General features: G+C 42.8%; 1 protein-coding gene across 1 annotated transcript in view; it reads left to right on the top strand.

Moving 5' to 3' along the window:
• The window catches only part of LOC133052990 (nuclear autoantigenic sperm protein-like), a 121,896-nt gene extending 119,841 nt beyond the window's left edge, over positions 1 to 2,055 (top strand). Inside the window, 3 exon segments of the mRNA XM_061137743.1 lie at positions 206 to 526; positions 529 to 571; positions 573 to 2,055. Coding sequence (XP_060993726.1) covers positions 206 to 526; positions 529 to 571; positions 573 to 2,055 — 1,847 coding nt within the window.
• Positions 2,056 to 23,693: the final 21,638 nt, after the last annotated feature.

Below are 23,693 nucleotides of genomic sequence, written 5' to 3'. Positions count from 1 at the left end.
TCATTGAGACCAGACACAATGTTGTATCCCTGGAATCAAGACCAACAACCAGAAGATAACTTTCCTGATTCCTGATTAACATGATCCTTCTTTCTTCACACCCACACTTCCTCTCGGATCTCATCTCTTCTGGCCACTAATCATGTGTTGTCTGGTGGCACTTGATTTCTGAGGGTTTAGATAAATTAGTTTAATATACAATAAGAAGACAAGTCTCTGATAAAGCCTGAAATGGATAAAGAACAGGAAACTGAAATGGAGAAGGGTGGAAGAGAAGATATGGATATCAGTGAGCCTGCAGAGGAACTACAGGAAAAAGTTAAATCAGCTCCAGATCAGTTAACTGAAACCACTGAAGAGGGAAAGGGAGCAGCAGCACCAGAAGGACTGAATGAAGCTGAAGTCACTTCTAAAAAGCCAGATCAGGAAATACCGGGTGCTGAGGAAGGAAAATCAGTTTCTGGAACTGATGTCCAAGAAAAGTGCAGAGAAAAAGGGGATCAGGGAGAAGTAATTGTGAGCATAGAGGAAAACCAAAAGAAGCTTCAAAAGAACAACCTGTTGTGACTATAAAAGCAGGGCACTCCAGTGGATATAGAAGTAGTCAAGCCACTGGATATGGGTAGGGATGAGCCAAAGGAGCAGGTAGCTGCCTCTGAAGGTGAGCCAGGAAAGGCTATTCTTGAGCAGTTGGTAGGGCAAGAATTGCCTTCTGCCGAAGAGTCACCAGAGGTGACAACACAGGCTGCAGATGCCTCAGCTGCAGAAGCCAGATCAGAAGTCTCTGAGAAGCCTAGAGGGCAGGGCACAGTTCTCTCTCAGGATGGTGCAGTCAATGGACTGTCAGCTGCAGGGGATCATGCCTCCACTCAACCACAAACTAATGCAGAAGGACTGATAGGAAAAAAAGATGGCTCAGGACTAGAGAAGGTCAGGGAAGAGTTGGTCCCTAGCCAGGAGACTAAGCTGTCTGTAGAAGTGTCTGAAGCAGCCGGAGATGGGGTGGAAACTGAGGTGGCCCAGGGGGCTACTGAGAAATCCCCTGAAGACAAAGTTAAGATAGCTGCTAATGAAGAAGCACAAGACAAAGAAGAAAAGATGAAAGAGGGGGAAGAAACCGAGAGCTCAGAAGAGGAGGATAAAGAAAATGACAAGGCTGAAGAAACACTAAATGATTCAGCTCTTGAAAACAAGTTCCTTCAAGAAAATGAAGAGGAGGAGATTGGGAACCTGGAGCTTGCCTGGGATATGCTGGATTTAGCAAAGATCAGTTTTAAAAGGTAAGACACGAAGGAGGCTCAGCTTTATGCTGCACAGGCACATCTTAAACTTGGAGAAGTTAGTGTTGAATCTGAGAATTACCTCCAAGCTGTGGAGGAGTTCCAGGCTTGCCTAAACCTGCAGGAACAGTATCTGGAAGCCCATGGTCGACTCCTTGCAGAGACTCACTACCAGCTGGGCTTGGCCTATGGGTACAACTCTCAGTATGATGAAGTAGTAGCACAGGTCAGCAAATCTATTGAGGTCATTGAGAAGAGAATGGCTGTACTAAATGAGCAGATGAAGGAGGCTGAAGGATCACCTACTGAATATGAGAAAGAAATTGAGGAGCTGAAGGAGCTGCTCCCTGAAATTAGAGAGAAGATAGAAGATGCAAAGGAGTCCCAGCATAGTGGGAATGTAGCTGAACTGGCTCTGAAAGCAACTCTGGTGGAGAGCTCTACTTCAGGTTTCACCCCTAGCGGAGGAAGCTCTTCAGTTTCCATGATTGCCAATAGAAAGCCAACAGATGGTGCTTCCTCATCAAATTATGTTACTGATATTTCCCACCTTGTCAGAAAGAAGAGAAAACCAGAGGAAGAGAACCCCTGGAAAGATGATGCAAAGAAAGCCAAACAAGAGCCGGAGGTGAACGGAGGCAGTGGGGACACTATTTCCAGTGGAACCAAAGTTTCCAAAAACATGGAGGAGGAGGCTGAGAATAAAGCTGAAAGCAGGGCAGCAGTGGAGGGGACAGTGGAGGCTAGAGCTACAGGTGAAAGCATTGCATTTTAAAAGAGGGACCAGAGCCTTCCTCCTAATGGAAAGTGGTTTTGTATATAATGTATTTTTTCACTTTGGGGGGATTCTTTTTGTATAACTTCAATAAAGATTGTAAGCAAAAAAAAAAAAAATTAGTTTAATATACAACAGATTTACTTGTGTCTTTACTGAAACTCTCTCTTTTAAAACATACAAACAGACATATTAAAAATACTCATCCAGAAACATATTCTTTTTAAGGGATAGGTGTTCCATCAGAGATAATTCTGAGGATGGGTTAATAGAGATGTCCTAGAGGTACTGAGGGGAGAAGGAGGAAAAAGACTAAACCATCATGGCACAGGGGACAGAGGTATGGATCCTCTGACTGCAGTGGGAGGGGGCAATCTGTTCCACAAAGATGTCCCTAGAAAGCGTTGTATTCATCACAGGGAAAGGAACTTGTGTTCCACTCTCTCAGGTTCATGCAGAGAAAGTGGAAGATGCCAAGGACCACATCTGAGGAAACACGCATATTCTGACCACACCAGCACTTCTGCAAATGAGCGGAAGGACTGATATTGGTAGCATTCCCTCACTAGGACAGGCCACCCACTCCGGTACTCCGGTATTTTGGCCTGGAGAATTCCATGGACTATATGGTCTATGGGGTCACAAAGAGTTGGATACAGGTGAGCGAATTACACTCATTTACATACATACCTGCACATATGTGTTTGACTGTGTCTTTTCATAACTCTGTATATTAAAATGGATTGTCAACACGAATTACACAAAGAAAGAACATGACAAAACTATAAAGAGATTTATGTTATTGAAATTAACATTCCATTGAAATGGACACATTACTTGAAAGATGTGTCACAACAATTAATGCATGATAAAGCAGAAAAATTTTACTTCCCTTTATCTATCAAGGGCATTGAGTAGAATGCTCCATAAAGTTGCAGATCAAGAATGTTTAATTCAAACCCAAGAAGTAAACTAGAAATATTACTAAACTTGGAGAAAGTCATCCGTTGATATACGATGATATGACTCATATTAAACTATTTTCCCTTCCTGAAAATTCCATGAAAGTGAAAGCCACTCAGTCGTGTCTGATTATGTGTGACTCTATGACTATAGAGTCCATGGAATTCTCCAGGTGAGAATACAGGAGTGGGTAGACTTTCCCTTCTTCAGGGGATCATTGCAACCCAGGGATCAAACTCATGTCTCCTGCACTGCAAGCAGATTCTTTACCAGCTGAGTCACAAGGAAAGCCCAATGATACTGGAGTGGGTAGCCTATCACTCCTCCAGAATATCTTCCCGACCCAGGATCTGTCCAGGGTCTCCAGCAATGCAGGCTGATTCTTTACCAACTGACAGCTCGTGGAAGCCCTATATAATCATAGGGGTTTTGATTTAGGTCATACCTGAATGGTCTAATGGTTTTCCCTTCTTTCGTCAATTAAGTCTGAATTTTGCAATAAGGAGCTGGTGATCTGAGCCATAGTCAGCACTAGATCTTATGTTTGCTGACTGTATATTGCTTCTCCTTCATCAACTGCAAAGAATATAAACAATCTGATTTTGGTACTGACCATCTGGTGACATCCATGTGTAGAGTCACCTCTTGTGTTGTTAAAAGAAGCTGCTTGCTATGCATTCTCTTGCCAAAACTATGTTTGCCTTTGTCCTGCTTCATTTTGTACTCCAGGGCCAAACTTGTCTGCTACTCCAGGTATCTCTTCACTTCCTACTTTTGCATTTTAGTCCCCTATGACGAAAAGGACATCTTTTATGGTTTTAGTTCTAAAAGGTCTTGTAGCTCTTCATAAAATCATTCACCTTCAGCTTCTTCAGCATTAGTGGCTGTGAAAGGTTGTTGCTGAACAATAAGATGCAGGATTCTTGGCCTCCGGAGGAGACGGATTCAATCCGGGGCCAGAGACGAGGCTGGATCGCTCAGAGCTTTTGTGTAATAAAGTTTTATTAAAGTACAAAGGAGATAGAGAAAGCTTCTGACATAGGCATCAGAAGGGGGCAAAAGAGTACCCCTTTGCTAGTGTTAGCAATAGAGTTATATACTCTCCAATGAATCCAAAGAATGTCTGGAGGTTGTAAAGACCTCACCAGACCTACTCCCATAATTTACATTTTAAGATAACAGAGTTGGCCAGAAGGTTTAATCCAAAGATTATCCTCCGGCAGGATACATCCTTGTAAAGACCAGACCTACTCCCATAATTTATGTTTTAAGATAACAGAATTAGCCAGAGGGTTTAATCCAAAGACTGTCCTCAGGCAGGATACATTATTGTTATGTAGTCACTCACAATCTGTTAATGAAAAGAAAGGAATGTCATAAAGCTTAGAATGGCACCAGATAATTCATCCCTGGCCATAAAACGATTGACTTGACTCTTGTAGAAGGGCAGATTACCAACAAATAGTTTCATTTACATAGATTAGGGGAACAATACCTGAGCAAGTAGGTTGGGCCATTTGGTGGAGCCAACTTGAAGATAGAGTCATAGCTTAAGACAACATTTCCATAAGACAAAGAAATGTATTGGTTAACTCAAGGTTTGAGAGTAGTTAGCTTCAGGTGAAACCCGGTGTCATGGCAACACAGCATTTTAAGAGAAACCTCCTTTTAAATTTTTATAGAGAAGAAAATAATATCGCTGGTTTGTTTCCTCCTGCCGCTTAAGAGAGATAAAAATGTCTGGCACTTGCAGCCTCTTTCCTACGTTTGAAGACCCCTGGCCTTCCTGCCTGTTACCCTCTCACTAGTATAGAAATTAAGAAACGAGATTCAGGGTTCCTGAGTCACCTAAGTGAGAACTGACCCAGTGCTGCCTGCTCCTGGGACAGATCAGAGCTCTGAACCCTTTATTTGCATTGAAGTCAGACCTTTGAGGAGTGTGAGGCGAGCAGAAATAATGCAGCTTAGATTAGGAGTAGGCCTTCTTACTTGGTAAGATTATCAGGCCACCTGGATACAACCAATTAGCTTTCACTTAACACTGACTGCTGTTTGCCAATTAGGGCCAATTAGCTTTCACTTAATACTGACTGCTGTTTGCCAATTAGGAAATTAGGAACGGGGCGGAAACCCCCTGGAAAGTCCCGCGTGTGAGAAAGTTTTGACCAATGAAATTGCTTTGCAAACATGTAACCAATCCGCTTCTCACCCTATAAATTTATGTAACAGCTTGGGCTCGGGGCTCTCTGACCCGCACCACTGCGCTGGTTGCGGCAGAGAGTCCTGGCTCGAGTCAGTAATAAACTTCCCTTTCTGCGAGTTGCATTGTCTTGGAGGCCTTCTCTATTCCCGCTCGGGGATTCGGACATCGGGCATAACATTTGGGGGCTCATCCGGGATCCCTTTACCGGGGGAAGAGAACACTTCCAGGACAGAGGGGAAGGATAGATAATAGCACCGGTGCTCAGGAAAACTCAGGGGGCCCGAAAGCCCAGCGCTGTGTTGTCAGTTGTCCATGTGTTTGTCTTTGGCTCTCCGTGTTTGTGTGTGTGCCGGCATTGTCTCAGGAGGACAGGAAAAGCCCAGCATAAATCTGGGGCCCTGCTGTGAATCAGGAAGGTGTCTGGCGCAGGAAGTCCAGTGTAAATCCGGGGCCCTGCTGTGAAGCAGGAAGGTATCTGACACAGGAGAAAGCTTCCTATCTGGTGAGAAAACTCAGGGGGCCCGAAAACTCAGCGCTGTGTTGTCGGCCGACGTTCGTCTGTCCGTGTGGTTGTCTTCGGCTCTCCGTGTTTGTCTGTGTTTGTGTGTGTGTGCCGGCATTGTCTCTGGTCTCGTTCAGGAGTTTCAGTGAACAGGCAAAAGGTTGTGGGGGCAATTGATGAGTCCCGGCCAGGGCTACACTCTGGCAGGCTCTGAAGGCCCTACAATAAGTGAGCCTCAGTAACTAGAAGCCCGACCAGGTGAAACCCTCCTTTCACTACAATTGTCAGCAGCTGTTGCACCACAGAAGAATGGGAGCGAATTCTGGCAGAAGTGCGGAAACGGGTCCCAGGGGCCGACGGGAGGCCAACCGCCCAGCCTCATCTCGTGGACGAGGGGTTTCCTCTGCTGTGGCCTAACTGGGATTTTGAGTGAGCAGAAGGAACGGAGCGTCTTCGAGTGTACCGCCAGACTCTGATGGCAGGCCTGCGGGCCACAGCAAGAAAGCTGACAAATTTGGCAAAGGTAAATTTAGTCCCACTGAGAGCCCGGCAGCCTTCCTAGAGAGGCTGATGGAAGCTTTCAGGCAATATACGCCTATGGACCCCCAGGCTGAGGAGTCACGCGCTGCAGTTCTGTTAGCGTTTGTAAATCAGGCAGCCCCAGATATTAGGAAGAAATTACAAAAGATAGAGAGATTGGGAGTACAGACGATACAGGATTTATTGAAAGCAGCTGAAAAGGTATTTAATAATAGGGAGACCCCAGAAGAAAGGGAAGAACGAATTCGATGGGAGGAAAGGGAATTAGCTGAGAAGATCAGGAAGGAAGATAGAGAATTTAGAATGAGGGAAAACCGGAAGAACCAGAGGGAGCTAGCCCAGATTCTTTTTGCGGGGATAAAAGCCGGAACAGAATTGAGGGAACCTCAAGACCCCTGGACGGGAGAAAAACAGAAACCAAAAAGGCAGGCCATAAAGAAAGATCAGTGCGCCTACTGCAAAGAACAGGGGCACTGGAAAAACGAGTACCCTAAGAGGGACCCGAGGAGAGGAATGACCCAGAGAGAGAGAATCTCCCCTGGAACTCGAGTTCTATATGCGGAGAAAGACAGTGACTAGGGGAGTCAAGACTTGGCACCCCTCCCCGAGTCCTGGGTATATGAAGTATACTTGCAGTCATGAGGAACTGGAAAATTCTCCTGAAGATTACATGTTAGATCTGAGGTGTGGGGACCCTGAAAATCTGGAATGTTTTCCTATTAGCCTGTCAAATGTAGGCTTTGTACCTCTCTATGGTGGAGATCAGACTCAGAAAGTTACTTGCCACCCAGAGGTCCTTCTGCTACACAAATAGCCCGGCAAGAGGTCACCTGTTTGGGGTATAAGATCAGGCAAGGGCAAAGGTGGCTAACCCAGGCCATGAAGGAAGCAATATTGCAGATACCAGAGCCCAAGACCCCCTGCCAGGTGAGAGAGTTTCTGGGGACTGTTGGATATTGCAGACTGTGGATCATGGGGTTTGCTGAGAAGGCCCAGCCCTTGTATGAGGGAAGTAAAGAGACCCCAAACTGGACTTGGACTGAGCCAATGAAACAGGCTTTCCAGACACTCAGACGGGCCCTACTAGAAGCCCCAGCCCTTGCCCTGCCTAACCCAAATAAGCCATTCCAGCCGTTTGTAGCTCCATGATTGCAGCGAGATACTGGCTGAGGCCCTGGTGGCACAAAAGGTTTAACTGATGTACCCCTAGACAACAGTGAGCTAGTATGGTTCACCGATGGGAGCAGCTATGTAAAAGATGAGCAAAGGAAAGCTGGAGCCGCCATGGTAGAAGAATACAGTTGTGAATATGGCTCCACGAAGTTTTATGCACTGTGTGGCTTTGATGGGGTCTTAAGTTGTGGTCTGACACACACTGCTGTTGTTCCTCTGGATTTAGTGAAATGCTGTATGCAGATGGACCTACAGAAGTACAAGGGCATTTTTAATGGATTTTCAGTTACACTCAAAGAGGATGATTTCCGTGGTTTGGCCAAAGGATGGGCCCTGACCTTCATTGGCTACTCCCTGCAGGGGCTCTGCAAGTTTGGCTTTTATGAAGTCTTTAAGGTTTTGTACAGCAACATGCTTGGAGAGGAGAATGCCTCTCTGTGGTGCACATCACTGTATTTGGCTGCCTCTGCCAGTGCTGAATTCTTTGTTGACATTGCTCTGGCTCCTATGGAAGCTGCTAAGGTTCCTGCTTTGAACGTACTGTTGCCGATTCCGTGGTGTCTGTTTTGAATAAAGAGAAGGGTAACAGTGCCTCTCAGGTCCTCAAGAGACTTGGATTTAGAGGTGCATGGAAGGGACTCTTTGCCCGCATCATCATGATCGGCACTCTGACTGCACTACAGTGGTTTATCTATGATTCTGTGAAGGTCTACTTCAGGCTCCCTTGCCCTCCTCCCCCTGAGATGCCATAGTCTCTGAAGAAGCAGCTTGGGTACACTCAGTAGATAAATGAAAGCAAATATGGACTGAATCTGCGTGTTGATCAGTGTTTGAGGAAAATGCAACTGGACAAGAGATAATCCAGGCTTGCAAAGCATGCCAGCTGATGAGGACAGGGAAAAAGCAGCACACAGGAATGAGGTACTGAGGGGAAGAGCCAGGGCAACACTGGGAGATAGATTTCACTGAGGTAAGGCCAGGCAAGTACGGGTATCGCTATCTGTTGGTTCTGGTAGATACCTTCTCAGGGTGGGTGGAAGCCTTCCCCGCTAAGGGAGAGACAGCAATAGTGGTTGCTGAAAAGATCTTAGAGGAGATAGTGCCTAGGTACGGGCTGCCAGTGACTATGGGCTCTGATAACGGGCCTGCCTTTGTGAGCCAGATTGTACAAGGGCTGGCCCAAGCTCTGGGGATGAAATGGATAATCCCCAGAAGTCAAGACAGGTTGAGGGAATGAATCGGACCCTAAAAGAAACTCTGACAAAGTTGGCAATAGAGACTGGCGGGTACTGGGTGACCCTCCTTCCCTTTGCACTCTTTCGGGGGCATAACACCCCTTATAAGAGATTCTGTATGGAAGACCCCCTCCTGTGTGTATTAGAACCTAGATGGAAAGGCCCTTATGTTGTTCTCCTTACCACTCCTACTGCTGTCAAGGTCGACGGGATTGGACCCTGGGTTCACTGCAATCACGTGCGGCAAGCCACACCGGAAGAACAGGAGCAGAATGGAAGGTGAGTCCTCACCCGTCAAATCCTTTGACTCATCCGCCGGGAGGTCTCCTAATTCTCCTGCTGACTATTGCAGGAGCTGAAGCTGTGTAACCTCTTGTGATGGGCCCCGGGAATGGGATGTAGGAAACAGAGATTTGGTAGCCCTGAGTGTGGCACAATCCGCAGGGCCAAGTACCTCAGTTATGGGTGCAATTTAACCAAGCTTCACTATCTCTGCAAGGCCAAGGGCTTTCCTCCCTACGAGCCTCTGTAAAAGTGAGAGGGGGACATGCACAACGAAAGAGAGAATGGGAAGCCCAGCAGAGATGGTTTGAGTCTTGGTTTCAAGACTCCCCCTGGCTGACTACCTTAATTTCCACCCTCCTGGGTCCACTTATAGTGCCAGTGGCCAAAGATGAAAAAGAGGAAGATTCCTCTACTTGAACAACAGACAGGGGGGAATGTGAGGCGAGCAGAAGTAATGCAGCTTAGATTAGGAGTAGGCCTTCTTACTTGTAAGATTATCAGGCGATCTGGATACAACCAATTAGCTTTCGCTTAACACTGACCGCTGTTTGCCAATTAGGACCAATTAGCTTTCACTTAATACTGACCGCTGTTTGCCAATTAGGAAATTAGGAACGGGGCAGAAACCCCCAGGAAAGTCCCACGCGTGCGAAAGTTTTGACCAATGAAATTGCTTTGCAAACGTGTAACCAATCCACTTCTGACCCTATAAATTTATGTAACAGCTTGGGCTCGGGGCTCTCTGACCCGCACCTCTGCGTTGGTTGCGGCAGAGAGTCCTGGCTCGAGTCAGTAATAAACTTCCCTTGCTGCGAGTTGCATTGTCCTGGAGGCCTTCTCTATTCCCGCTCGGGGATTCGGACATCGGGCATAACAAGGAGAGCTTGTTATCTCAAGTGTGTCTTCAGAGGATTACTTCCCTTCATGTTCACGTGGACTGACAATAGTATCTATATTATTTTTCTTTTACTCTCTTTTCTTTCAGTTGCAATATCATGTTATCTCTTTTGTTCATACATTCATCTGTATATTATCCTGTCATATTTTCAGCTGTGAAATCTGCATAATAGAATGTTTTCATATCTCAGAATATCCTAGAGCCGTTTCCTGTCTTTGGTCTTTGATCCAGATATGGATTTTCTATTTTTTGTCTATTTGTTTATCTTGGCTGCACCATGCAGCATGCAGGTTCTTAGTTCTCCAATGGGGATGAAACACATATGGCCCCTGTATTCTGTGTAGGGAAAGTGCAGAATCCTACCACTGGACCACCAGAGAAGTCCCTGATTCAGATAAATTTGAGTAGTCACGTGATCCCAGCTAACACCCCTTACCATACAATCATCACTCTTTCATCTATACTTTTGTACTTCCAGCATTCCCAGGTTTCCGATTTGGACCCTTACCAACATGTGTCCCCTAGGAGTATATCCTAGGACTATCCCATCTTAGGAAGATCTTTCTAACTGCCAATCAAGGGGAGATTAGACACTAGTTCTTCTAAGAGATTAGTGCAATAGTTGTAATAATCATGTTGGTTTCCATTCATCTTAGCACTCTTCTTCCCTCACTGTGTTCACAAGTCTGTTCTCTATATCTGTATCTCTGTTCCTTCCCTGCAAATAATATGTAGCTGGTGAGAAGCTGGTGAAACACAGGGAGCGCAGAGATGTACTCTGTGATGACCTGGAGGGGTGAGATGGGGTGAGGGGAGGGGGATCAGAAAGGAGGTGATTAATGAATAATTATGGCTGATTTGCATTGTTGTATGGCAGAAGCCAAGTAAATATTGTAAGACATTCTCCACCAATTAAAAGAGAGAATAGAAAGGGAAAAAGAGTTCATCCTTAAGGTAATTGATTTAAAAAAAAAAAAATCCTATTGCTTTCTACTGAAAGGACTCATATGCCCTTTAATGCCAACTCTCATTAATATTGGTCAAAATGTAGGCAATAGAGTAATAAATAAAAGCAGGACCATCTTACAAAAACATTACTGATGTTCAGTTCAGTTCAGTCACTCAGTCGTGTCCAACTCTTTGTGACCCCATGAATCTCCCTCCAAATAACGCTAAGCCCTTCTTGGTAGATCTTCCTGTGGTTTCCTCAAATTTATTCAGGTTTTTGTAGCTGAGAAGTCTCTAACAAAAAGTTATTAATTTTGTTTTACTTGTCTGTTTTTTTCTGTAACCACTGCTTTTACATGTTAGATTGCACAACTCTTTTTTTTTTTCTTTTTAATTTTTTTTTTTTTTTTATTAGTTGGAGGCCAATCACTTCACAACATTTCAGTGGGTTTTGTCATACATTGATATGACTCAGCCATGGATTTACACGTCTTCCCCATCCCAATCCCTAGATTGCACAACTCTTAACTAAACATTGCAAGGAGGCTATTTATCTTGGCCACTCAAAATTTCAGTTTCCCTCAAAGATTCATGACCAAGGTTGCAATGCATTTAGAGTTTAAAGTTGAGACAATCAAACACAAGCCCACTATTTTTAAGAAAGTAAAGGTGTATATAGCTTTTATGACAAAAATGTATATTTATATTTATTAATGAATTTATATATTTGTCTGTACTAGGTCTTAGTTGCAACACACAAAATCTTTCTTTCATCATAGCTGGGATCTTTAGTTATGGCACATGGACTCTCTAGTTGTGCTACTGACAGACCAGTGAATGTGAAAAAGGAGGCAGGGAGGCAAGGAATATGACTTTATTTGGACAGATGGCTGAGAAGATTGTAGACTAATGTCTCAAAGTAACCATCTTGTCAGGGTTGGGAGGCCATGTTATTTTACAGAGCCAGAGGGTGCCAGGGTCCAGCCTTGGCAGGATCCAGGGGATACCCTCAGGATGAACAGTGTCAGTGAGAGAGAGAGAGAGAGAGAGAGACAAGACACGTGAGACCAGCCTTGATAGGGCCAAGTCTGTGTTTTACTTTTTGACAACCAGTTTTACACCCTTTCACAGAACGTTTTCAAGGTACAAGATGCTTACTCATGATTACACAGGATTAGTATTACATCATTTTGTTTTTTAGGAAAAGCAGGATTTTTTTGCTTTCTAATTCTATAGTAATTCGTAGCACATGATCTTCTGGCCTTGGGACCATTAACATTTTATGCAGGTCAGGTGAATGTAAACCTGTTTTCCGCTTTTATGGTGACCTTAACTGAATGGTAGCAGTCTCATAGGGAAATAGTACAGAGTAGAATTATATCCTTGTTAATACAAAAATTAATCCTTCTGCAAAAGTTGTCAGTTACATTTATCTAAGAAGTTTACCCCATACAGACTCTGCGGCTTCAGTGAGGCAGCCTCTGCCTAGCACTCCTGGCTGACAATTAACAACCATCTCATTGTTACCACACTAGGACTAAGTCCTTATTTCTCTAAATCTTAAACTATATTAACAATGGTTTCTAATACACTACCTTACCACATTAAAAGCAAAACACAGCAAGAAAGTCTCAACCAAATAACCACCTATAGAATCATTTTTCTTATGTTTTCTAATAGGATTCCTTTACCCCTTAAAAAGGCTCTATGTCTATTAGGGCTTTTATATGATCAGGTTCTATATGCTTTTTTATGATTAGGATATTATAAGCAATCATGCATATTAGTACCAAGGGCATAAATGCATTTGGCTAACAAACTACCAGCAAAGGAGTTTAAATTAAAACACTCCTTTCACCCTGGAAAATCTCATAAAATACCACCACCTGGGAAACTTATTGATTAAAGTTCTAAATTGATTCTTCTTTGGGAAGAGATCGGGGAAGGCCTTCCTGCCTGTGTCACAGAAATTAGGGAGAAATCAATTGAGGCAGGCATCAGAAAGACAGATATCATCTTTAAGGTGAGCGCTGGGGGCAGCTTTTTGAAATCCCTGAAAACCTGATCTGCCTTGCCTGTCAGGCTTTCTCCTCATGACCTTGTCATGGGTGGGATCTCATGAGCTGGCCTTTTCGAAACCCCTGAAAACCTGATCCGCCTTGCCCGTCAGGTTTTCGCCCTCATGGCCTTGTCATGGGTAGGGTCTCCTGTGTTGGCTCCAGGCAAGAGGGAGAGAAGTTGTGAGAAACTAAAGTGAAAAGGCAGAATAGAGAGCTAGAGACAGTGAGGAAGTAAAGTAAAAATGGTCTTGAGTCTTGCAGAACATCTCAGGATGGGCCAGCCTTTGGAACGCATGTGTTAATTTCTTCTTTTCATAGCTGGGCATGGTCGGATTATCTCCCTGTGAGCTGAGAAAAGGCACTTTAACAGTCAGGCAGGAGGGTAGTGTTTCTGAGGCAGGTCATTATGTGTGATTATAATAACAATGGCAACAAAAAGCAAGTCAAAGAAACAGTTCCCACATGGAATCAGGTGTGGTTCTTCACTACAGTTCCCCGCTGTGAAAGTCCATTCCACAGTCTTGTGGAAAAAGAGGGCAGTGACCATTCTGCTTCATGAGAAGAATCATTCTGGGAGTGTTCACAATTGGTGTCAGTGTTTCATAGGTTGAGATTTTGCTTCTTGTTTTCCTCTTTGGAAAGTGTCTACTGTACACCTACTGTCACCTTCAAAATTCTGCACTTGAAATCCAGGAGACAATGACTCAAGTTAAGGAATTGAGCACTTTTCCATGCATGGGAAGACACAAGAGTCAGGGCTCAGTAAAATGACTTTTTTGGTATATACTTCAGCTCTCTGAGGGCATGGGATCCTATATTCTCAGCATTTCTTCAGGGTTCACCATAGGAAGTGGCTGTAGAGTAATGATCCTAGATAACAGATATTCTCCTTCTTCTCGTCTGACCAGCTCATGTTGGACGGCTGCGATTGCTGGTTCCAATTTTCAGGCTTCCCCCTCTTGGTCATGAATGTGCCCAAGATTTGGGCGACATTTCATTATCAACACTTGTCCCACGGCACTGGGAGGTCCATCCAGTTTAGGCAAAAAATTTTAATGTGCCACTCCAGGTGCTAAGTTTTGGACCAGGCCCCATCAGTAATTAAAAATTCTGTGGATTCTGGCTAACTACAATCCAGGAGACATTTTCCCTCATTGCTTCTTGCCATATTTAGAATCTCAGTGTTGCAAGTATTTTATGTTATACATGTGATTTTCTCAAGATGTTTAGCCATGGAAGTATTGTTAGAGGCCTGATTACCTTTTGGGTACTGCAAGAGGCAATAGTCCTTCAAATGAGACTGTATTTAAGAAATGAAGCTAGTGACATTGACAGTGACATAGTTCAGCACAGAGATACAAAGCAGAATTTGAAAACAAAGAACAAATGTAAACAATGATTACTATAACCACGTGCAATCCAGTTTCTGCGGTGCTGCAGTGGTGAGCAGCGGCTGAAAGAGATGGGAATACCAGACCACCTGACCTGCTTCTTGAGAAATTTGTATGCAGGTCAGGAAGTAACAGTTAGAATTGGACAAGGAACAACAGACTAGATCCAAATAGGACAAGGAGTATGTCAAGGCTGTATACTGTCACCCTGCTTATTTAACTTATATGCAGAGTACATCATAAGAAATGCTGGGCTGGATGAAGCACAAGCTGGAATCAAGATTGCCAGGAGAAATATCAATAACCTCAGCTATGCAGATGACAACAACCTTATGGCAGAAAGCAAAGAACTAAAGAGCCTCTTGAGGACAGTGAAGAAGAACTATAGAGCATCTTGATGAAAGTGAAAAAGGAGAGTGAAAAAATTGGCTTAAAGATCAACATTCAGAAAACCAAGCTCATGGAATATGGTCCCATCACTTCATGGCAAATAAATAGGGAAACAGTGGCTGAATTTATTTTGGGGGGCTCCAGAATCACTGCAGATGATGACTGCAGCCATGAAATTAAAAGATGCTTACTCCTGGGAAGGAAAGTTATGACAAACCTAGACAACAGATGAAAAAGCAGACATATACCTTTGCCAACAAAGGTCCATCTAGTCAAAGCTATGGTTTCTCCATTAGTCATGTATGGATGTGAGAACTGGACTATAAAGAAAGTTGAGCATGGAAGAATTGATGTTTTGGAACTGTGGCATTGGAGGAGACTCTTGAGAGTCCCTTGGAATGCACAGAGATTCAAACAGTCCATCCTCAAGGAGATCAATCCTGAGTGAAGGACTGATGTTGAAGATGAAAGTCCGGTACTTTGGCCACCTGATGCAAAAAGCTGATTCATTTGAAAATACCCTGATGCTAGGAAAGACTGAAGGCAGGAGGAGAAGGGGCCGACAGAGGATGAGATGGTTGGATGGCATCACTGACTCAGTGGACATGAGTTTGGGTAAACTCCGAGAGCTGGTGACAGACAGGAAGGCCTGGCGTGCTGCAGCCCATGGGGTCACAAAGAGTCGGACACGACAGAGTGACTGAACTGAACTGTATCGAGTTGCAGTAATCAAGTGACCCTGGGAGGGGAATAACTGAGTTATTGATAATGAGCTATCTGCAGTTTCATTGTACTGGCCATGCACATTTATACATGGCTTAGTCTTTGAGACAAGCATATGTTACTGGCAGGATCAGGTAGGTAGGGAGAAAAAGATAAATGTTTCCACTTTACTCACAGAAGGCATAACTTACCAAGGGACTAGGTGTTTGATGCGGTTTTTCTTATACCTGGAAAACATAGGTTTAAACCAGTAATTTTTTTGGATAGAAACCATAAAAATTATAACCATATTTGCTCATTATTCAGTCCTGTGCAACAAATTCTTTATGTTAGCAGCTTTGTGAAGCCATCCGGTTTCCCGTGATAATTATTTATTTAATTATTTTTACTCAGTTCAGCATTATAGTCTGAAAGTCAGCAACTTGCATTTATCAAAAGGCTTTTTCTCCTTTTCTTTTTTTTTAAGTCAATCTTGTTGAAGAGGAGGCATTTTTAGAAAGATATCAGAGTGGAACTATACCTAAACTTAGTGACAAAAGTCTCAAGAAGGCAAGTTTAAATCCTACTACAATGCAATTTACAAAGAACCTGGTTAGTGAAGTGACATGCAACACTTTCAGATAATAACTAGAAATATGACTAATATTCTACCAGGACATATCATGGTTTTAGGAACCCCACATAATCTCTGGAATATCTCCATCTTTTAGAATATAACTTAAGATCTATTTCTCATCTGAAAACTCCTCCCACCTAATTTATCACACCACATGAAACTAGCTTAATGTCTTTCATTCAGTTCTTCTAGGGACCCTTCCATGCATCCCAAAGTCAGCTAGAGGTAATTTGATGTTACAAGACTTGTTAAAAGTGCATTCAGAAAAAAATGAAGTGTTTTAAAACACAGTAGATTCCTAGGTCACTGTGAAAAATACTTATTTACTTAGCCAAAATGACAGTACAAAATTTCCAGGCAAAAACAGATCAGCTGAAAAGGGAGAAAAAGTTAAAACACCTTATCAAAGGAAAAATAAATTTTATGAAAGCTTGAGTTTTTTTAAAAGAGACAAAAGTTAAATTTACATTTTGCCTCTGCTTGGTTTAAAGGTTTATTTACTCAGTTAAAGTTGTTTTAGACTCAGTCAGTACTGACTGATCATGTAAAAAACACTTTTTGGGGTCATTTTCTACAAACACTTCATCAGAATGTATTTTATCATAATTTTAACTTTCAAGTTCCAGAATATTTAGAGAGATCCTTAAACACTTAATTATTTCCAAACATTCAATGAAAACTCATCGCATTTGCACTCTTTCCTCACGGGTTTTTTCAGAGTTACTTTCCTTGTAACAGACATAATAAGATCTTCTTTAGCTTATATTAAGCCTCAGTTCAGTTCAGTTCAGTCACTAAGTCGTGTCCAACTCTTTGAGACCCCATGAACCACAGCATGCCAGGCCTCCCTGTCCATCACCAACTCCCAGAGTTCACCCAAACCCATGTCCATTGAGTCAGTGATGCTATCCAACCACATCATCCTCTGTTGTCCCCTTCTCCTCCTGCCCTCACTCTTTCCGAGCATCAGGGTCTTTTCCAATGGGTCAGCTCTTCGCATCAGGTGGCCAAAGTACTGGAGTTTTAGCTTCAGCATCAGTCCTTCCAGTGAATATTCAGGACTGATTTCCTTTAAGATGGACTGGTTGGATTTCCTTGCATTCCAAGGGACCATGAAGAGTCTTCTCCAACACCACAGTTCAAAAGCATCAATTCTGCGGTGCTCAGATTTCTTATAGTCCAACCCTCACATCCATTCATGAACACTGGAAAAATCATAGCCTTGACAAGAGGGACATTTGTTGACAATGTAATGTCTCTGCTTTTCAATATGCTGTCTAGGAAGGTCATCATTTTCCTTACAGGGAGTAAGCGTCTTTTAATTTCATGGCTGCAATCACAACATAGGCACAATGAAAATATTCGGCCTAATATTATGTTTTATGTTGTGACCTAAGGCGTGTATATTACTTGATCAACAAATTTAAACATTAATACCAAATACTAGTTTAATGCTATTTCCCAGTTCACAGTGAGAGGGTAACAGGCAGAAAGGCCAGGGGTCTCCAAACGGAGGAAAGAGGCTGCAAGTGCCAGACATTTTTTTTATCTCTCTTAAGCGGCAGGAGGAAACAAACCAGTGATATGGTTTTCCCTCTCTATACAACTTTAAAAGGAGGTTTCTCTTAAAATGCTGTGTTGCCATGACACCGGGTTTTACCTGAAGCTAACTATTCTCAAACCTTGAGTTAACCAATACATTTTTTTTTATGGAAATGTTTATCATAAAGCTATGTTAATTTACCCCAGACTCAGTAAGTTCCGCCAAACAGCCCAACCTACTTACTCAGGTATTGTTCCCCTAATCTGTGTAAACAAAACTATTTGTTGGTAATCTGCCCTTCTACAAGATTCAAGTCAATCGTTTTATGGCCAGGGATGAATTATCTGGTGCCATTCTAAATTCTAAGACATTCCTTTCTTTTCATTAACAGACTATGAGTGACTATATAACTTACAGCTAAAGACTAGGAAGGGGGTACTCTTTTGCCCCCTTCTGATGCCTATGTCAGAAGCTTTCTCTATCTCCTTTATGCTTTAATAAAACTTTATTACACAAAAGCTCTGAGCGATCCAGACTCGTCTCTGGCCCCGGATTGAATTTGTCTCCTATGGAGGTCAACAATCCCGGCGTCTTATTGTTCAGCAACAACCTTTCAACAGGAACCTGAAATTCATTGATCTTAATTTCTCTTATAGTTCGATTTGTTGAGCTTGTAAGTTTATAAACACTTATTTTTTAAGCCAATTAGATAGAATTCTTCTACAAATCAACCATGACATTGTAATCCAAAGACAAAGATGCATACAAAGAAACATTCTCATTTCAAGATTTCAGTACTGTCAGGTAAGGCATTGTGAAACACATCAGTTTTCAAACAGGTTGGATTTAAATTGGGTTTCTGACAGGTGGAACACGTCAAGCTCTCTTGACGAGGTGGCCGGATATTTACAGGAAAAAAAAAAGTTTCTAATTACCTTGGACAAGCCAACATCTAAATTACATTATACTCTCTAAAAATCACATGTAAAAAAGGCATCACAGATGAGTGTTGCTGAGAAGACCAATAGGAGATTTTCGTATCAAAAATATAAGCATCTTCTGCCTAGAATGAGCCCCCCCCCCTTTTTTTTTTTTTAATGTTGACAAGCATCTCAAGATAAACAGCGGAGGTTTTTGGAGTGTAAAGGATATTTGGAGCTAATCTTCTGGTGCTATAAAGACTATGGTTGTGAAAGAGGATAGGCTTGTTTCTCTTTTTGAAAGAATTTGGTGCCCACCTCAGTGATATGGAAGGACTTGACATACCCGTTTACCTGTGTTGGAAAGCCTCACTTTTCCTCATCTAGCTTAGGAGAGAAGAACTCTTGGGAAGACTCAGAGGCAACATCTTGGTTCCTGTAAGTCAGCCTGAAATGACAGGGAAAGAGGTGAGGGTACCAGGAGAGAGAGACGGAGGAATCTGCCTCTTTCTGCCCCGAGGGGAGCAGCCACGAGACGTGGGTTCAGTGTTCTCCTGAACCAACATTTACCTAATTTGCCCAGAGAACGTCTGGCCTGTTCCCTTACTCCTTATGAGGGCACAGGAAACTTCAAGTGGCGGATGACCTAATGGTTTTCACGTGCCTAACTCATGCCCACAGGATACTAGTTGACCAGGTTCTCAGCTCAAGGGAGGAAGCAGAAATGACAGCCCTCACTCGTTTGGGAGACAGTTCCTACTGGGGCACAGTGGGCTATGTGGCTTGGAAACACAAGAGAGAATAACTGTAGCCAGATTTCCTCAATTGCTTCCACAGCCCATAGCTTGTTCGCAGAGGATTCAAGAAGAGAGAAACGCAAGAGTGTGGGCAGGGGGACATTAGAAGAAACACTTCTGATTTCAGCTCGAGCAGTTAGTACCAGATGCCTGCGTGTTACCAATGTAGCCAGAATAAACCCAAACATAGGCAGCTGGAAAGGAACAGTAACATGATTTCCCAGCCCCTTAAGACCTTTGAACCTTGTCCAAAAGGTTGGAGTTTTCCTTCACAGGGGGTGCTCCCCAAACTGGAGCTGAAGCTCCCCACTGTCAGGGCTTCTCTAGGGAAATTAGAATCAGACTACTCGATTCTGTGGGAGTATGTGGGAGACTCTGGGCCTCTTCATTCATGACCAGCGTGTTACACTTTTATGAAAAGTGCTTCAAACTGCCAGATTCTCAAAACGGGAGTCATTCAGGGGTCATAGCTCTTTTGGTCTTACCCTATGTTATGTACATCCCAAAGAACTTTCCTTTGGAATAAATTTAATGTCTCCCATTTTTATAAGGTTGATAACAGCAAGACACAAAGGAATGTAGGCAAATTCCAACAAAGAAGGCACAAGCGAACTCCAACATCAATGCACAGAGGAGCATGTGTTGTGTCAGTCAGTAAGTTGAGTCTGACTCTTTGTGACCCTGTGGACTGCAGCCCACCAGGCTCCCGAGTCCGTGGGATACTCCAGGCAAGAACACTGGAGTGGCTTGTCATTCCCTTCTCCAGGAGATCTTCCCAAACTAGCAATTGAACCTGGGTCTTCTGCTATGCATGCAGATTCTTCAATGTCTAAGCCACCAAGGAGGCCCTTCTAATAAAGTGAAGTTTAATTACTCAGTCGTGTCCACTCTCTGCGACCCCACGGTCTGTAGTCCACCCATCTCTCCTGTCCGTGGGATCCTCCAGCCAAGAATCCTGGAGTGGGTTGCCAAATCACTTCAGAAATTATGTAAATAAATTTACCCTACAAAACATGAACTAATTCCAACTAGGCTACCCACCTTCACCAGAACTAGTTTCCTAATGAACCAGTTCTCAGGTAAATAAACTTTGCCCTAATAAAACAAATGATGAGGGGGAGCCCTCCACCCTTGGGTGACAGATCGGTCTCAGGGTGGCTAGCGGCGACAGTGAGGCCAGGGAGCTCTCCACTCCAGGGCGTCCTACACCCGTGGTTCCAGCCTTGTTCACACCCCGCTCCTGGTGACACCAGCAGGGCCTTTGCCCCAGACACCGTGCAGCACGTTGATCAACACTCAGTGGCCAGTGAAGCTTTCCAAGGTCAACGAAGACCTGGGGTGGAACATCCAGGGTGCCAGGCATGTCAGCTGTCTAGGTAGAGTGGCTGTAGAGTGGCTGAAGAGCATGAAATAAATGTTGATCAAATTGTGGATAATAGAAAATAAATAAAAATGGAACACTCCTGAAAAAACATTAGTCTTGTAACTGGTCCAAAATAATGTTACGTTGTGATGGAAATGTCTTCCTGATGTCTCCTTGAATTTTTCCAGGTTTCTGTAACTATTAAACCTCCTTTTCCAAGCTCATTAAATGTGTCTTAATTTTCTATTTTCTCTGTGATCATTAGTTTTATAACTTTGCTCGCAAGACTCCTGTTTTAAACAATATAAATCTTTTGACCTTGACCACAAAAACAGCTGGTCCCCTCAAGGATTTCTGAGCAAAGTTTCAGTGTACTTAGAATCTAAGTTTGGATAATAAACCACAAGCCCATTATTTTTCTTTTGCAGAAAAGTATTACATTATGTGGTCCTCCATTACCTTCCTAATCCTTGTGGAAACTTTGATGCTGCAGGTAGATGTGGACAAGATAAAATTCCCTGCAACTATCAGAGAGGACAGGTCTTCCCGGTATCTCAAATTGTAAAGAATTGCCTGTAATGCAGTAAACCAGGGATCAATCCCTAGGTTGCAAAAACCCTCTGGAGAAGGGAATGGCAATCCATTCCAGTATTCTTGCCTGGAGAATCCCATGGACAGAGGAGCCTGGTGGTCTACAGTCCATGGGATTGCCAAGAGTCAGGCACGGCTGAACAACTAACGCTACTACTCTCAGAGAGGACAAGTCCCACAGAGAAAGGTCCACTGTGTATCTTCACTGGACACCTTTGACTCTATATTACTGTGTGCCTGCTATTTGTTTTCATTTCATCACGCCTGTATCTTTTTCTTGAAATGTTGGACAATTCCTTTGTGGGTATTTCAGTTGGTTTGGACACAGCCCTAGATCAAAGTGTTTATTATCAACAAAATAGGAATTGAGGTTTTCAGTCTCTCCACCCTACTCTAATAGCTGGTGACTGTGAGCTAATAACCAGGGTGGAACCCAAAGCCAGCATCCACGGCAGTAAATTCCAGACCCTTCATTCTGAAGGTGTGTGCACCGAACCTGGAAGAGTTTCATTGCCCTGCAGAAATTCTTGAGTTCTCCTTTATCTGACAGTAACAGACAAGACAATAAATTTTGTGCTGTCACCTTGTACCTACACATGCATCAAATGGAACCTGTGTCACCTTGTACCTACACATGCATCAAAAAGAACGTTTGTTCAGTAAGATTCCTTCTGTGCACGCATTGTGCTGAATTCAGTAAGTTCAGATTTAGTGCCAACGAGAGCCTATTCTCAGAATTCAGCAGGAAGCCAATTGAGCTCATCATACATGGAGCAGTCTTCCTGAGAAAGGAGAGAGGAGGGGGTTTTGAACGGAGGGGATATATGTATACCTATGGTTGACTCGCATCACAGACTCAATAGGCTTGAGTCTGAGTAAACTCTGGGAGTTGGTGATGGACAGGGAGGCCTGGTGTGCTGCGATTCATGGGGTCGCAAAGAGTTGGACACGACTGAGTGACTGAACTGAACTGAACTGAACTGAACTGACTGATGGCTGACTCACATTGAGTTTTGACAGAAAACAACACAATTCTTTAAAGCAATTACCCTTCAAGAAATAAATAAAACAAAAAAAGGTAAATTCTAAATGCATGTTACTGGCTTCGGTCATGTCTGACTGTTTGTGATCCCGTGGGCTGTAGCCCACCAGGCTCCTTTGTCCATGGAATTCTCCAGACAAGAACACTGGAGTGGGTTGCCATTTCCTTCTCCAGGGGATTCTCCCACCCCAGGAACCAAACCCGAGTCTCCTACATTGCAGGCAGTTTCTTTACTGATTAGGCTATGAGGGAAGCTCAAATACTACATAAATATTGCCAAATAAAATGTAAATGTGATATAAAACATTACAATGGGAACTTAGAGTGTATATGTAGTCCTGTTTTGGAAAGAGGAAATATTTCCATAGAGAAGTTTTGATTGATGCTCTGAGGGTAGTTAGAAGAGTGTGTTAAGTGTGTATGTGTGAGGATAACACAGTAGGACTTGAGAGAAAAAAAAAATATGCAAATGTGTTTTGAAAGGTCCCCTTAGTTGGTTGTATCTGTCAAAATTCTAGAAGGGTATTGACTTTTTGTTTAGAGAATTTTTTTTTTTTAATCTGGACCATTTTTAAACTTTTCATTAAATTTGCTCCAATATTGCTTCTGTTTTATAGTTTGGTGTTTTGGCCTGGTGGCATGTGGGATATTAGTTCCCTAACCAGGGATTGAACCCACACCCCCAAGTGTATAGGAAGGTGGAGTTATAAACACTGGCCCAACAGCAAACTCCATAGCATTTCAGTCACTTTGATAAGGCTTTCTATTTGGAGAAATTATGAAACAATTCATACACACACACACACACACACATACACACACACAAAAAAAAAATTACAGGTGTGCTCTTTGTAATGTGAAACACTTAGAAATAATGTCAAGAGTCTAGTAGCTTTGACTCAGTCATAGTAAAACATGTAAGAAATTGCATTCATAAATTATAACTCTGAGAATCAACACAATCTGTAAAAATACTAGTACTTCAAATAAACACAAGCAGAAATATGATTCTCTTTATGTATTAATTCTCATATATGTGTAAAGCAAAGAATGCTCTCCATTATGTTAGTATTCTTGTGCATTAATGAAAAAGCACACTTATATATACAGAGTTTAAACAAATCTGTCAGAAGGTACTAATTCTGTCTAGGGGATTAAGGAGTAAATTAGGGTGGAAAATTTTTAATATGAACATATATTAAATGTTTTATAAACATTTAATACTTAATATGGATTAAATATTTTAATATAATCATGTATTTATAGATGGCTTCACCTCGATCTAGTGACATTTCTTTTAATTGCCTGGAACTTTTCCAATTAAATCTTTTTTTAAAAAATTAATTTATTTTAATTGGAGGCTAATTATAATCTTGTGTTGGTTTTTGCCGTATGTTGACATGAATTGGCCATGGTGTATATGACCTGAACCCCCTCCCACCTTCCTTCCAAACC

This window comes from Dama dama, chromosome X, assembly GCF_033118175.1.
Source record: "Dama dama isolate Ldn47 chromosome X, ASM3311817v1, whole genome shotgun sequence".
Taxonomy (NCBI): domain Eukaryota; kingdom Metazoa; phylum Chordata; class Mammalia; order Artiodactyla; family Cervidae; genus Dama; species Dama dama.
Note: the sequence above shows the minus strand (reverse complement) of the source record. Positions and strands in the feature narration are given on the sequence as shown.